At 44.6% G+C, this 16,209-nt stretch overlaps 1 protein-coding gene across 1 annotated transcript in view; it reads left to right on the top strand.

The window, feature by feature from the left end:
- Positions 1 to 3,355: 3,355 nt before the first annotated feature.
- The window catches only part of tenm1 (teneurin transmembrane protein 1), a 152,546-nt gene continuing 139,692 nt past the window's right edge, over positions 3,356 to 16,209 (top strand). Inside the window, exons 1-2 of the mRNA XM_076103401.1 lie at positions 3,356 to 3,572; positions 7,744 to 8,094. Coding sequence (XP_075959516.1) covers positions 3,356 to 3,572; positions 7,744 to 8,094 — 568 coding nt within the window. The remainder of the gene's footprint in view (positions 3,573 to 7,743; positions 8,095 to 16,209) is intronic.

The raw sequence follows: 16,209 nt of genomic DNA on the forward strand, positions 1-16,209 counted from the left end.
ACTCTCTCGAGTTCCCATTCTGCGTGCTCACTCACTCACTCTCTCTCTCACTCTCTCTCTCTCTCTCTCTCTCTCTCTCACTCTCTCTCTCTCCCTCTCTCTTCCTGTTCGTCATGATTTCAACTCATTCATTTGAGATTGGGAAGCGTAAATCGGTTTTGACTCGTCCTCATGGTCCTTGCCTTCACACATGACCGTCTCCGCCGCGCTGCTCGTGCTATTGTTGTTGTGGTCGGACATCTTAGGGACCCCCGCCCCTTCCGGAGATGGAGTGTAAATCCTGTTTAAAAGCAACTGTTTGTGTGTATGTGCGTGCGTGTGTGTGTGTGTGTGTGTGTGAGCCTCTGTCACCTCTCTAAGCAGATTTACAACAAAAAAAATATGAAAAATTGGTCCTCTGTTCCACCGTTTCGAGCAAATGGATGGAAAGGAGGGGCTCAAGTGGGTGGAGAGTCCCATTAGATATTATTGCAACTGCATAGCCGTGGATTATCACTCTGGTTTGTGTGTGTGTGTGTGTGTGTGTGTGTGTTTGTGTGTGTGAAAGATAACGTGATAAGAGCCAGAAAGAAGAGGGTTAGCATGGTGAGAGGGGGAGGGGGAGGGGGCTTGACAATTGAATACGATCCATGTGTTTCATTCAGTGTTGTCACTTTGTATTCATTTTAAACCGAGCAGTGAATAGTCCATTACACGCTGATGAATTATAGATCAGAATGAAATTAGAAATAAAACCACACAATGACATATACTGTACATACCACTCGCTTGCTCATCCATCTGCAGTGCAAACAAACGCGTGTGAGTTGCATCTCAAAACTTTCACCCGTATCCGAGGCCTCTTACTTGGCTCCGTTTCGTGGAAGCCGTCCGTCAATGAATGCACATGCAGCACTGTATCGTGTGCTTAATGCAGTAGGTTGAAATGCATAAATCATCACAGTCTATGAATTTTACATACTAGGTCTGGCATGGAGACGATTAAGTTCCGTTGTTGGTAACTTGCAGTACAGTGATGCGATCAGTTAAGCACTTAGCTTCACTAAGGGATCCGTCAGAGCACTGTGTGGCCCCCTGCTCCACACGTACATCAAAAAAAGATGAGAGGGATGATACAACTCTTGTAGTGCAGGTTGTGAGACGATTCCGGTATTAAAAATTAACCGCGGCATGATGCTAATTATTCCGACGTCATCGGGACCTTTTTAAGGGCCGTCCTTGGGTGCGTTTTCTACGAATAGCAATCCGTAGCGAGCCTATGGCGCCCGCTCCGCCCCCGAGGCGGTCATTCCTCAATCGCAAATCTAGGCTAGTGTTGTGCTCAGGTGCCACATGCTGACTTGCCTTACAGAACGCCCATGTGTCTTGTTTGAAGTGGGCTCTACGAAACAACCTCCAGGTTTTGACTTCAAAACCAAGAATCAAACCCCTTAATGGGCACCCCACTGTGGGCTAGAATTAGCGGGAATAACCCCCTGCCAGCAGGCTTACTACTCTAAATGCAGGGGCCTTGGAGGACGAGATGCAGGGCGGAAAGCGTGTAAGGTAGGGCAACCATGAGAGGGAGGGAGGAAGGAGAGCAGAGGTGGACTGATACAAGAAAGGTATTAACCAGGAGGGAGGTGTGTTTTAAAGGGAAACTAGACATTGTACGCATCGATTTACAAGCAGGACTACATGCACCAAGCGAAATGTTCACTACTGGTCTCTGTATGTGCACACACACGATGGGGGGGGGGAGGACAAGATGGTGTGCCCAGGATTGCATGCTTTCATTCTTGCGTGTGAGAGCGTGTGACAGACATAAAACAGGACAGAGAGCCTCTGTAGAGACAGACAGCAGTCAGTGCCTGCAGCAAGCTCGGAGCTCACAGGGTAATGTATACTCGCTCCTCGCAGCACCAGAGAGAAGGTGACACCAGTCAATCCCATTCTGACAGGGCAGCTGAGATAATAGCGGGCTTTGATTCCCCCCAATAACTCCTGCCAATCAAAATGAGGAGCGCCGTGCTCGCGGCGAGCCACAAGTGCGCACACGCGCACTTGTGGGGGGGGGGGGGGGGGGGCTTGCAGTGTTGCTAAAGTTACCGCGCAGGCAACGGGATGCAAAAAATGTGTTTTTAAAGGCATCGCCATGCTTTTTGTGCAATCATTACAGAAGTAAAACGCAGGAGACGGACGTAAGGAGAGTCGAGTGTGGAGCCTTTTAAAGGGATCATCCGCGCTGTGATAATGTCTGCAGGGGGTGTGCGTGTGGGTGGGGTGACCGTGCAAGCTACTTGGCTCATTTTTTGACCGTTTGCTGTGTGGGGTCGGCGGGTGGTCTGTGCGCGCATGCGGGGAATGAGGAGGGTGAGCACGAGGCCAGGGGAAGGAGTCTTTCAGGTGGAATAAAAGCATTACTGCAGTGGTAGAAAGGTCAGCTGTAAACTTGTATCAGACTGGTGGTGATCACCCGGTGCTGCAGATCTCTGAGGTATTGAGCAGGCACGCTCTAATGGCTTTGATATATGGACTACAGGACTCCCTGAAGAGGTCAATACCATAGCACTTTGTCTCTATGAGCAATGACCCTCTCAAGCTCCATTTAGAAGCTTTATATCTGCAGGAAATAGGCTGGGAAGGCCTCGGGCAGGGCACGGTGAAAGAGAACTAATATGAATGAAGCATTTTCTAATCACTTCTCGTGTGCCGTAATCGTCGTCCCAATCAATCATTAGCCACGTGCGCACATTTTTGCCAGACGTTATCAGAAACAGATTTGGATATGGTTGAGGGAGGAACATGAGAATCTGTGCTGAATGGAGCTGATGTGTCAACGACACTGTAAAGACTGGCGTGTTTCATCGAATTTATCCGCGACTTGTCAATGGTTGTCTGCGGGAAGAGAGACAAAGCCGACAGTAGCCGAGGAAAACAGGAACCGCCACTGACAGCGCGGAGAGCTGTGCTTGTGATTTTGGCCAATTTCTCTTGAAACACAAATGGCCGCCATCACGGTCTCTTCTGAGCGTATTGATTCGGGACTAACCTTTGGTGTGAAATATGAAAGGAGCCAAATAGCGTTTATGAATGTCCGCTGTAACTGGAATGAGCAGATGTTGCAATATTGTTCCGCTGTGTTCAATAACAGACATTCTCGTGTTATTTTTCTCCCCCCCTGTCCCCCGTCCCCCGTCCCCCGCTTCCCTTCATTTCCCACCTACGGGCTCATCCTTCTCCCTCCCCCTTCTGTCCTTTCCGGCCTCCCTCACTATACCTCCCCCTTACCTTACCCTCCATCATTTTCTCACCTTCCAGACTCCGTGCTCCGTGCCGTGGCTGTGCTGAGTGACTGAGCGGAGCCCTACAAGCCATGGAGGAGATGGACAGCAAACCCTACCAGCCGTTGTCGAAGGGGCGCCATGAAATGGAGATGTCCTACACCAGCTCGTCCGACGAGAGCGAGGACGGCCGCGCCCACCATCGCTCCTACACCTCGCGCGAAACCCTGCCCGACTACACGCACGAGCTGCGCCTCACCCTCGGATCGCACCGGGAAAGGCAGAGCAACTACAGCCAACCCCAGCCAGGTACTTCGCTCAGGGCTCGCTTAGGCTGGACAAATATACACCGGCGGCTGCGCGGACGCCGTGCATGCACACAAATGGATTCTGGCACACATACGGTGGACACACACATGTACACACACAAAGGCTCACACGCTGAGGTCTTTAAAAGGGCCTATGTGAATTACCTATTACAGTCCACAATGAGCCAGAAGGACAGTCGGAGGCAGCCAATTACCTCTTCTCCACGGAGGTGATATTTCTCTCCCACAGCTAAACTAGGTCAACCCCAAACCTCTCTGGCCTCACCTGAGGTGGAACGCCACCCTTCATTACACGCACACTCACAGATACAGACTTGTGCGGACATAGGCGCACACACACACACACACACACACGCACACACACACACACACACACACACACACACACGTGGGCGCAAGTTGACACATACACACCGGAAAAAATCCTCCCTGCCAGTGACAGGAGGAGAAATGGGCCAGCGCGAGCTGTGATGGATGGCCTTTATGCAGGTCATGTGTGGTGTTAAGAGAGAAGCCGCATCTCATCAGGACAACGCCGCTGTGCAGCGTTCGTAGGGATCAATAGATGCTCTCTGACGCTGCCCCAACCTCCCGCTACTCCGCAGAAGCCTACCCGCCATGCTAACAAGCAACATTAGCCATTCACAACAGTTACAACTGCCGACAAGCAGGCTGCTCCGGGGAATTCGCGGTTTGAATGCCACCCTCTATGGATTTTGTCGCATTGTTCGCCAAGCGGCGACCCGTCGATGGCCATTAGTCATCATCATGTCTTCCGCAGCACGGTGGTGTCAAAGAGCACTTGCCTTTTTTTGTCATTTACTTTCTGTTTCCACAACAAACAACATCCCCTGCCATCAGTGTCATATGGTAAGGTGCAAGAGACCCCCCAAAGCAGCCTTTGAAATGTCAATGGCAGCCGGTTCTGCGAAGCACATCTGTTCATCTTTTGGGCAACAGAGTTATATATAGCATACCCTACCTAAGTAACCAACTGTTAAGGGGGGACATTGCCTCCAGTGACGTTTTTAATGGATTACGGTGTTCCTGACAAAGATCAGCCAATTTGCTCTCCTCTTATTCCCCACCCATGTTCTTCATATTTTCCTTCATCTTTTAAACCGCCACATCTTGCCTTCTCCGCCCTTCCTATCGTCCTACCTTCTCTTCTCCCAGCTGTTCATTTTCCCTAATATCACACATTCATCTCTGTCCATTTTACTCCCACAACCAAGGTCTCCTATTGGAAAGATACAATTGATTAATGGATATATATATATATATATATATATATATATATATATATATATACATATATATATATATGTATATATATATGTATGTATATATATATATATACATATATATGTATATATATATGTATGTATATATATATATATACATATATATATATATATATATATATATATATGTATATATATATATATACATATGTATATATATATATGTATGTATATATATATATATATGTATATATATATATATATATATATATATATATATATATATATATATATACGTATATATATATATATATATATATATATATATATATATATATATATATATATATATGTACGGGTAGATCAAAAGCTCCATGATCCTACATCAGTTCATAAGACAGTTAACCACAATAATTAGTTTTGTTTGCCTATTAATAAACTAAAATGAATTAATTAACCATTAATTACATCGTTGCATCTCCCTCTCTTTTTCTCTATCTTGCCTGTGTGTGTGTATATATATATATATATATGCAAGATATATATATACTGTATATGAGAGAGAGGGAAATATCCTAACCATAAAGGGCTATCTCTGCCAGTATCTGTACACCCCGATACTGTGCTCATGTACTTATACTGGCATAACTACTCCGATGCAAGCGCACTACGGCAACGCGACAATAAACCGCATAACATCAACGATAATCACACACAAACAGCTTAAATCCATTAAAAAAAACAAGCCGTCCCCACTTAACTTGTTCGGGAGAATTAGCAGCCACACTGTTGCTTGCAATGTGGCGGACACATGCAGCCACTTCAGTCTCCACCACATTAATTAGTTTTAGTGAGCTTGTCGGCTGTGTGTCTGCCATGGCACGCGCTGTTAGGGTTTCCGTCATATTGCGTAACGTTAGCGAGTGTCCCAGAGAGAAGGAAAGCATGTGTGTGTCACAGTGAGTATGTAGTAACGGTACAGCTGTGAGTGTAGCAGTGCAGCGTGTGTACAGTTTATTTGTGGGTGAATAAATGCCACAACTCTTCAAGAGCCGCGAGGAGACACAAGCTAGGTTCCTGTGTCTTGCTAGTTAGCAAATCGATGATGAAAGTGAATTGGTTAGCGGGTTAGCACCGAAGTTAGCTACAACTCAGGGGTACTTAAGGTGGACTGACCTTTAAAGGTGGACCGAGCTGATCCTTTGAGTTTTACTCCGTTAAATTATTATTTTTTTTCAATATTTCTATCTTACTGATTAATAACTGTTTAATTAATACCACGGAGAAACAGTTAATTATTAACATCACTACTGCATAGAACTATGCTCTGTATCAGGAAACACTATGTTGAATGTTAAAATGTCAGCAACAAAGTTATTGTTCGAACTGTAATGGTATTATTAAGCACTTATATTGGTACTCGGTATCGGCAAGTACTCAAATGTAACTACTTGTACTTAACACAATATCACACATAATCAACTAAATAAAGGACAAACCATTTGCCACACAGTTACGGGGGCCCCTGTAAGTTTGGGGCCCCTGGGCCAGTCGCCCACTTTGCTCGCTTGGTAATCACGTCTTGGTGAAGTTGTGGATATTAGCAAGAATTTGGATGTGTTTGTCTTCCATTACACCCAGTACTGTCGAACAGTGAAATCATGACTGCTTTGGCAGGTATTCTGACTTCATAGGGTGAAAGACATACTTTTTTCACTGAAGTGAGTCAGGAGCCGCTGACTGTAATGGCAGGAAATGGGAAGTTATTCAAAAAATGATTTCCCCTCTAATCATCTGCTAAAATATGTTCTTGTAATATAAATTTGTCTCAAAGAAAAACGGCTTTTCCGTTTGCAGCCAATCCATGTTCCTTGCTGTGGGGAAATAGCCTATTTGCTCCTGAATTGCCCTCTTGCAGCCAATTTGAGCTAAGCAGTAGTGTGCAGTGGTGACCAATCTTGTGCCGGTTTAATTCCAGCAGAAACAGTGTGTGAGCCACAGCTGGCCTTGACCCCATCAAACGGGCACAGCAGGACGCATCGCCGGTCAATGGAGTGGTCAACACGACTGTGGCTCTCATTGAAACACTGCGGTTCGTGTTCAAAGGGCCCAACCTAACACACATATTAACTGCACTTAGTGAGCAGGAGAGGAAGTCTTTCTTCCTGAGTTCTCGGTGGACCATCTATGATACCAGGCTGCTGGGAGTATCTGTATGGATTTCAATTTACGCCACGCTTTTAAAAAAAATTCCATCAGTTCCATCACCTCCACTTATACATTCCGAACGGAAAACTGAGGTGGCGAGGAAGAAAATTTACTCAACTGCCTCTGCAGAAAAAAAAGGGAGAGCTCAATTGAATTGAATTGAATTGAAGTGTAACCAGAGGACTAACGCAGTATATCTGATGTTCTCAGATAACAGGTTGATGCTTGGGATTGCAGGGCGTTCTAATACCTGAAAGCATATACGAGGCTCAATTTTTCCCTCAGTCTGAGTCAATATTAATAAGGTTTGATCTTTATCTGATCTCTTCACCCCACCAAGGAGAATATAGATGAGATCAGTGCTCTGTTTGAGCAGCAGTTCAATACATCCCAAGCTCGATAGCACACATCAGGCAGCGCCGCACAGGATATAGCTTCACTGCGAATGGTTGAGAAAAATCAAGGTTGGCATTTTGATCCGGACTTCTGCTGCAGAACGTGTAATAAATGCTTGCTCAAATAACAGCCCGTCTCTCGACATAATTTGGGAGGCGTTCTGTGTTTGCCTTGAAAATGCCTGCCTCTGATAAACACCTGGTCAGCTTAGTTGCTGAAGCAAATAAAAGCACATGCCGGCATTAAAGGCTTCTTTGAAAGGCTGTGTGGTCTCAATCTGCGTCGTCTCTCCTCTTCCTCTAGAATTAGACTTCTGCAAGGTTGGGTCGATGAGGAGCCCGGACTACCACATCCACCAACAGCAGCAGCAGCAGCAGCAGCAGTTGCAGCAGCAGCAGCAGCAGCAGCAGCAGCACCAGGAGGACGAGGAGGAAGCGCTGTGCTCCGGGCCGGCCGCTCACGCCCACAGCCGCTACTCCCTGGGCGTGGGCTCCGACGTGGACACGGAGCCCGAAGTGGACCCCGCTCACGGCCTGCAGCACATGTGGATGCGCGGCCTGAAGTCCGAGCAGAGCTCGTGCCTGACGAGCCGCGCCAACTCCGCCCTATCCCTCACTGACACCGAGCATGACAGGAAGTCCGAGCCTGACAATGGTGAGTGCAGTGTGGTTATTCCACGAGGGGGGCGGGGGGGGGGCGGTTGCCCATCACTATGCAAAACGGCCATGGGAGACTTAAGCTTAGCAGATAATGAAGTGCACCTTTGATGATGAATTTTTGTGCATGAAAGTAACGTGCAGCATGTACCGAGGTTTAGGCTGCTTGTGTATGACTGTATTTCGGTTGCATCCGTACAGTCTCGCCGAGTGATGCAACGTAAAATACAACATATGTAATATTGTAACTCTTTTCAAAGGTTTATGTTACAGCCTCGGGCAATAACATGACTGAAACTCCGTTTTTTTAACTAAAGCTAATGCTTAAGTACCTCTCCTTTTCAAAGCTCTTTGATGTGGCCAAAAACCGAAAATGTGCTATTAGTTATTTAGTCTCTGAAAGTGAGCTCGTGTTGGAGGTTAACCTGGGGTTGACTGGGGATGGAGCCTGAGGAAAGTCCGGTGACGAATATCCACAGCGTATGGCTCGGAAAGGATTGAATATCCATCGGAAGCTGCAGCAGCAGATTTTTTGGTTTAAAGCTTTGAGGAAAAGGAATAGTGGGGCGTCTACAGTACCTTAATGGCTGCCTGAGGGCGGCAGACAACCGCCTCTGTGGGAGGCTATAGCCTGCAAGGAAGGAGAAGTTGAGAGGCGGGGGTGTAGACTTGGGGCCACAGAGAAGAGGCTGGGAGGATGCCAGCTATCTGTCTTGCACTGCTGGGCCGGGCTTGGCTCCCCGCAGATGGAGAGTTAGTTAGAGGTGCACACAAACAAAGACAGAGCTCTCCAACCGATCCCCAAGGGCACGGTCTGTTTACGTGCAGCAAAAAAAAAAGAAAGGTGGAACGTATTCAGTGACTGAGAAACAGGAAGGGTGATGGAGAAAGACAGAGAGAGGTGAAAAAAAAGAGAATTAGAGAGAGGAAGAACAGGAGACGGGGAGAGCAAAAAATGTAAATGAGAGAATAGAAATGGTAATGTAATGGTATAATTAGAATGAGAATAAAAGGGAATGAGTGGTTGAGGGTAAAACAGGTGAAGGATAAGCTGGTTTCGAGTGAGTGTTGGACAAAGATGGTGGGTGAGGGAGAGAGGACTGAGACAGTGGGGGAGGAGAGGGATCAGCGAGCCGTGGGGAATCAGAGAGTTTAGGACGCGCTTGTTTGTGTTTGGGATGCACCCAGGGGTGCCGTTTAATGGCAGCCGAATTGGACACAGAGTCAGCCTCGTGCAAAATCACAAGATGGAAGAGCAGAGAGCGAGAGAGCGGGAGCACTTGCGGCATTACACAGTAATCAATTTGCGATGGCTGTGTGCATATGGACCAAAGTTATTACCATTTGAGATGAGGGACTCCATCTTTATCCAGGGTCAGAGTGAAAGCCGCAGAAGGGGGGGGGGGGGGGCAGATGGGCATGCGGCAGAGGAAACAGAAGCAAATGAGGACGGATGAAGTCATGGAAGTGAGAGGAGAGGATTTAAATGTTCAAAGCATTTGGCTTTGCTGCTACAATGCACCAGGAAAGCCGGTTTTATGTGGATTTCATATGTCACATGAAGAGCTGCATGTCCCGTGGCTCTCCAAACCTTGACACAATCTCTTGCGTTGGTATCTATACTTGGCCACCTTTCTTTCCTTCTCCTCCACCACCAATGCTCCATTTGTACTCATCCTCTACCTGTCCATCTCCCACTGACACGTGGCCAGGGGTGTCCATGCGTGTCCATGCGTGGCATCCTCTAATAGGAAATGCATTATGGATGTCACATTTCTCTCCATCAGCACAACAAAGTCTCGCACGCCCCTCTGTTCCCAGTGATAATGAAAGTTAGAGACACTCGCAAAGAGATGTTGGCGTAAAAAGGGGCTGGAATCAAAAAGCTAACGTCCCTGCCAAAATGAAAGTGCATTTTAAGTCGGCCCGACCTTGCACTCGCTTTGTCTTCAGAGCTCGCCCCCTCCCAAACCTATTAATGATGTCAGCTTCAAACTGGCAGGAATCCTTTTGTTCCTGGTCTGATTGAAGCTGACAAGTCAATTTAGTCAGTGTGTGTGTTTGTGTGTGTTTGTGTGTGTGTGTGTGTGTGTGTGTATGTGGATTTGAGTCTGAGAAACATAGCGAGGGGGAGCGACAGATTAAGGAGTAAAGGAGTAAGAGATTCAGTTTGTGTGAGGCCACGTTTATACAGATGTCTGTCTTTAGTCTCTTTCATGTATGTGTGTGTGTTTATGTGGTGTGTGTGTGTGTGTGATGGGTTGTCGGGGTGGGTGGGTGGGTTGGGGGGTGCATGTCCAATTGTGACACTTCCCTTGGGGGAGGCTGTAGGCGTTCTCGAGCACCAGTCAGACCTGCTGACAAACTCAGGAAAACATCAACACCCCGAATTGACGACAGCACACCGTTAGAACAGAGGAGATTGGCAGTAGAAAGACAAAGTGCAGCTGGAGTTTACTGCTGACACACACGTATGCACACGCATACTCTAAATGGCCAGAAGTATGTCGACAGTTGTTGGCGACATATTAGATTGAACTTACAAACTGTTGCCACAAAGTAGGAAGCACACTTTAATTTGATGTTAAAGCACTATAGGTTCTCTATATGATATTCAGAGCACTAATATAGGAGCAAACAACTATCTGCTATGTAAAGACATAGTGGAGTAATGTTTACCTGAGCTTTCAGTGCATCTGAGCGTGCTCCACTGGCTAGCTCACGGCCGCTCACGGCCGCTATCACCTCTAGCTCTGTCAGCACTGTTGGCGTTGTTAGCACCGTTAGCTCGAGGACATTTTGAGAAATATAATTATTCACTTAATTCGATGAGAAGATCGATACCAGTCTCTTGTCCGTTAAATTTTGAGCCACAGCTAGCAGGGAATTAGCTAATTAGCGTAAAGATTGGAGAAAGGGAGAAACTAGCTAGTCTCACTTGCTAGCCGTGTCTTGTTTGTTTAATCCATACGAGTGAAATGTTTAGGTGACGATTTATGGTTTTAGGGGAAGTTAAGTTGTGTTAGAATTATCTCTTAACAACAAGAGATAGTTGTCTGGCAACCTTACCGTGACAACTAGACATCAAAAAGTCACTGCACATAATCTTTCTTACATTAGCCTAATTATGTTTACAAATTTAACGGACAAACTGTATTGTGCTAATTAGTGAGCTTTGGAGGTGTATATTTTTGGACCACGGGGAGATTCATTCATGCCAGCCATGACCCCCCCCCCACACACACACACGTCCAGTCTTCATGCTAAGCTAGGCTAATTGTCTCCTGGCTCTCACCACATAGCCTGTTTAGCACGTAGACACGAAAGTGCCGTTGATTAACTCTCACAAAGAAAGCAAATAAGCGTAACACTCAAAATGTCAAACTGTTCCTCCAATTGAAATTCTTTATTTACAATGGCATACATTTAATTGTAAAATTGAGTGCTGAGATAAATGCTGAGAGGTAGGGAAGAGGAGGGGTGAGAGAGAGAGAGAGAGAGAGAGAGATTTTGGTGTCAGTCATCTGAATAGCTGCCGTGTGGAATCATTTAAAAAAAACTACATTAGGTTTATTATCTGGGTTACAACACTTTCCTATAATGAGATGCTAATTAATTGGCCACTTTTTCATTAGTTTAATCAGTTGCAGATTTACTCTAGGCTTTTGTCTATCTTTTTGGCTTATCATTTTTCTCTCTCTCCACTTTCGGGTTTGACACATTGGCGTGTAGCAGACAGCCTCCTGGTTTTACACGACTGCACTTTTCATACATCGGTCTCTGAGCTGAAAGCGTTCCAAGGCAACTGCAAACACCAGTCCAATGAAAGCTCTATCACTCATTATGGTAGATAACTTTCTGTGCTTAAAAGCAAATATCTGTGTAATTACCACGGCCTGAGTAAGCATTTGACTCTGATTGGCCGCGGGGAGTCCATTCTTTTTTTTTTTTTTTACTTGACAACTCCCTTATAACTGTCTGATCACAGCGCTAAATGAATACACGAGAAAGGTTTGAGTGTTCCATTTCCGCCAGTCACTGCAGATAATGGTTGGAAGAAAATGGGTTTTCAAATTGCCTCAAACATTTATAGTTCCCAAGTTAGCAATCAAGCCTTCTGAGAGTAGTAGTGCCAAAAAAAACACGGTTCTGTGTAAATATAATCCCCCTGCATCAAGACATGTTGGCCCACATATATATTGATCTGACCGGGCAGTGACACGGTCTACTGCTACACACAAACAAACACGACAAGATGTGATGGCATGAAACAGCACTGAAATAAAACATAACAAATATAAAGAGATAAAGGCGTGCATTAGTATTCCGTTTTTTTAGTTGTTATTAGAGTTATTCTCTGTTCGGCAGGCTGATATGAATATTTCAAAGCGGGATGTTGCTAAATGAATATTACACTCGACGGAGACGAAGTCATTTGAACAGAAATGCGAGTCCCTTCTCTGTTAATCGTCATCATGAATTTATTTACACTTGCCAGCTTGTGCCTCTTGAATTCAATCTGAGCACATTCATTTCTCAAGCAAATTTCCTTTCCAAATATTAATTCCTTTTGCTCATGTGCAAAAAAAAACCCCATGCATTTTTCAACAGCGGAATTGTCCAAGTTGGATGGCGAACCTGCCAACAACTCGCTAGTTTTTTAGCTTCTCGAAGTCTTAAGAGTTGCTAATTGAAAACATTTGGGATTTGGACTGTTGGTCGGATGAAAGAAGCGCTGCAATTTGAAGACATCACAAAAGGCTCTGGGGAACCATTTTTTGTGAAAATATAAAGACTGAAATAAAAAATATACATAATTCAAAATGTACTGTATGTGCTATACAGGCTTTTTTTTTTCTTTCCTCATTAATTTCCATTTCTTATAATATGCTTATCCAATATATGAAGGATAAGCAAAGCGAATGTTCTCTGTCTTGAATGAGAGTGCTCTCTAAAAGAGTACAGTAGATGCCTGCTAGGTCTATACCTATACTTACCAACACTAAATGAGGCATATTGCCCCAAAATAGATTGCTGCCATTAGACCTTCAAATAAAGTAATTTCGAATATTTTTTTCCCAGTGTAGCTGTTGTCCTTGCCTCAAAATAAGACAAGCATGAATGTTACCTTAAACATAAATGTTACATGCCGGCTATAAACCAAGTAGTTTGGGGGCCTGGGGGACCGCACAATGTCACAGAGGGCCCTCGTATCTTTTATAAACATGGCCCATTATTTTTTATAATGATGTGCCAAAGTTTCGCAGTCAAGTTTGGCCAAGCTGTGTCGAAGTAAGTGTTGCAGAAGGTTAGCAAGGGCGTCAAGACAAAGGGTTCGGAGCGTGGAGGGAAAAGCTGACCTTAAGGTTTAATGAGCAAGCACACGGCACGGAGAAAGACAAAGTGCGGGTGCAGAGAACACAGGGAGACAGAGGGGCTCGCTGGCAAGTGAACACATTAGACGGGATCTAAGAGAGCCATCATCAGAAAGTCCTGGCGAGGTTTAGCTTTTCTACCGTTTCTAAGGGTCATTAGGGGTCTAAAAATGTAACTATAGACACCGCTGTGAAACCTGCACAGTTGATTACTTTCATTGAGATAATTCATTTTTTTGTATTGCAAGTTTTCTGTGCAATTGTGCTAATTAGCATGTATTCCAGAACAGAAATCGGAACATTGGATAAAGCCGTGGAGGTTCATGACATCTTAGAGTCAAAGTTTTTTTTTACAGAAGCTAATTCTTGATATCTCTTTTTCTCACTCCATAAGTCAGGAAATACTGTACACAGTTAGAAGACATTATATTTAGGAGTATTTGTCGTATAAATCAGGCTATTAATGATGTAAAAAACCCAATGGTGGACATTTCTGACTCGAGAGGATGAAGAAAAACTCATTTTGAGAAAACGGCCTTTAAAAATATGTGTTGTAAAATTATTTACATTTTAAATAACTACAGGGTTTGGAAAAAATCAACTAATAGATTCACCATGAAACTTTCAAACAGTTGATTACTGATATTAAGACATGCATTTTTTGTGCTACAAGTTGTCTAAAATTGTATATTTAAATAAGCAAATGAGGCATTTTCTTATCAAATATGTGCCAATTTGCATACATTTCCAGAACAAAAATGTAATAAAACTAGGTTTTAACATCCGTGTTTCATTTTCCTGACATATTAAAGTCCAAGGTTTTTACTGAGGGCGTTTTGGATATCTCCATAAATCATAAAAAACTGTCAACAGTCATAAAAAATAAACGTTTCACCATGTTGTAGGAATAAAATATTCTATAAATCAGGTTATGAAGGATATATGAAGAGACCCTTCAGAATATAGAGAGGAGTGAAACTGGAACGTTTGGTATATTTAAGTAAGTAAGAAAGAGATTTCTGGAAGAGAAAACAGCCTTTAAAGATATTTATTGTAAAATACCAAATATTTTGAAGACTCTAAAGGTGTAAAAGGATAAATGAAATAACTAATATATATCACAATGAACTTCCCCAGTTGATTAGTTACAGTAGGACATTTCCTTTTTTGTATTACAAGTTTCTGAAATGTCATGTTTTAATATGCAATTGAGGCAATATCTAGTGCTAACTTTTGGTGAATTTCGGAGAAATCTGCAGACACGTATAGACAAAGTGTAAACATGTTGTATGTTTTCTTTCCACTAGTCTGAAATCAGATGTGTTATGGAAGCAAAATAGCAAAAAATCAAAAAAATTGACCAGTACATGAAAAACAATGTTTTTGCCTGTATCCCTTTCGTGAGAGCAGTCTTTTGATATGTATTATAGCTACGGTTGGAACACCGTGTAGATAAACTGATGGAGTCTGGTGAAACAGCAACAGGTGTTACACAGAATCAGATTGCAGATGGGAATCAGAATTTCAGGATTTCTCTTCTTCGTGATGCAATTCTGACATTTATTAGGCAATCTGGACTTTTAATTAGACGGTGAGGGAATCACAAATGTTTCATGTGATCCCCCCCCTTATCCAAAAGTGTCCGATGAGCATTTAAGCGATGTGAATAAAATGGGTTTTATGTGTTTTTCCTCCCTCTGATGTTAGAGGACGTAAATCTCCTTCTGGCAGCGCTGCAGCTGCGGTAACCTCGGCGGAATCAGGAAGCTGCAACACCCTCCGCAACAGAGAAATTTGCATACGTGCCAATACAACCACGCATATGGACATGCACAGACACACAACCTGCGACATATAGTGTCTCATCCGACTTCCCTGGCGTGTGTTTGTGTGTGCGTGAAAGCAGAGGTCTAAGTGGCAACACCAGGCAAACAGCCGCATACTCTAACTTCCCTGTTGCCTCCCCAAGGCCCAGGGGGTTTTGCAGGAATGGATTTGTCTATTAGCTCGTAAAGAACATTGCTCAGTGCCATATCGATCATCTGAGCTGTAACGTTTAGGGTCTTTAAGTTGTAGAGTTGATCTAGTGGTACACGGACTCCCCTGGCTATTTTACCAGAGTGAGAGATGATCAACTTAACCCTGGTGCCGCGGTTGGCCAGAGGAAAACGCTATAAACACATCCGCTGGAGCCAGAAACCGTTTTTATTGAACCGCCCCCGTTCAGCCGTTCAGTAGAGGCTGAACGGGTGCCGCCAGGTGCCTCATTGTAGCAACAGCGCAATCGTGTGGTTTTCCTCTCTTTAATATCGGCCTCATCACAGAGTTAGCCATGCATGCTGCTGTTCATGACAAGCTGTCAGAATGTTGGACCCCACCCTGTTGTCCTAATGATGGACCTTTACAGCTCACTGATCCAAAGGAAGACCTACTGGACTGTAATACTAGTTGGGGGTGAGGCACGTGTGTGTATGTGTGAGAGAGAGACAGAGACAGAATATGATCTGTCTCTCTCTCTGTCTCTCTCTCTCTCTGTGAATGCTAACACCCCTCCTTCCATCCTCATCTCGCTGCCATGGCAACAGTCATCAAATCAGAACATCTACCGTTGCTTTCATCTCACGTTGTCCACCGGCGGCCTACGGGCGCGTCTGTATACATAAACTGCGTGATGGAAACATCACAGAGTCCAACCGCTACTTGCCATTTTAATAAGCGGCCAGATCCCGCGCAACTCC

The sequence above is a fragment of the Anarhichas minor genome, unplaced genomic scaffold (genome assembly GCF_050575085.1).
Source record: "Anarhichas minor isolate MPS153535 unplaced genomic scaffold, ASM5057508v1 ptg000028l, whole genome shotgun sequence".
Lineage (NCBI taxonomy): Eukaryota > Metazoa > Chordata > Actinopteri > Perciformes > Anarhichadidae > Anarhichas > Anarhichas minor.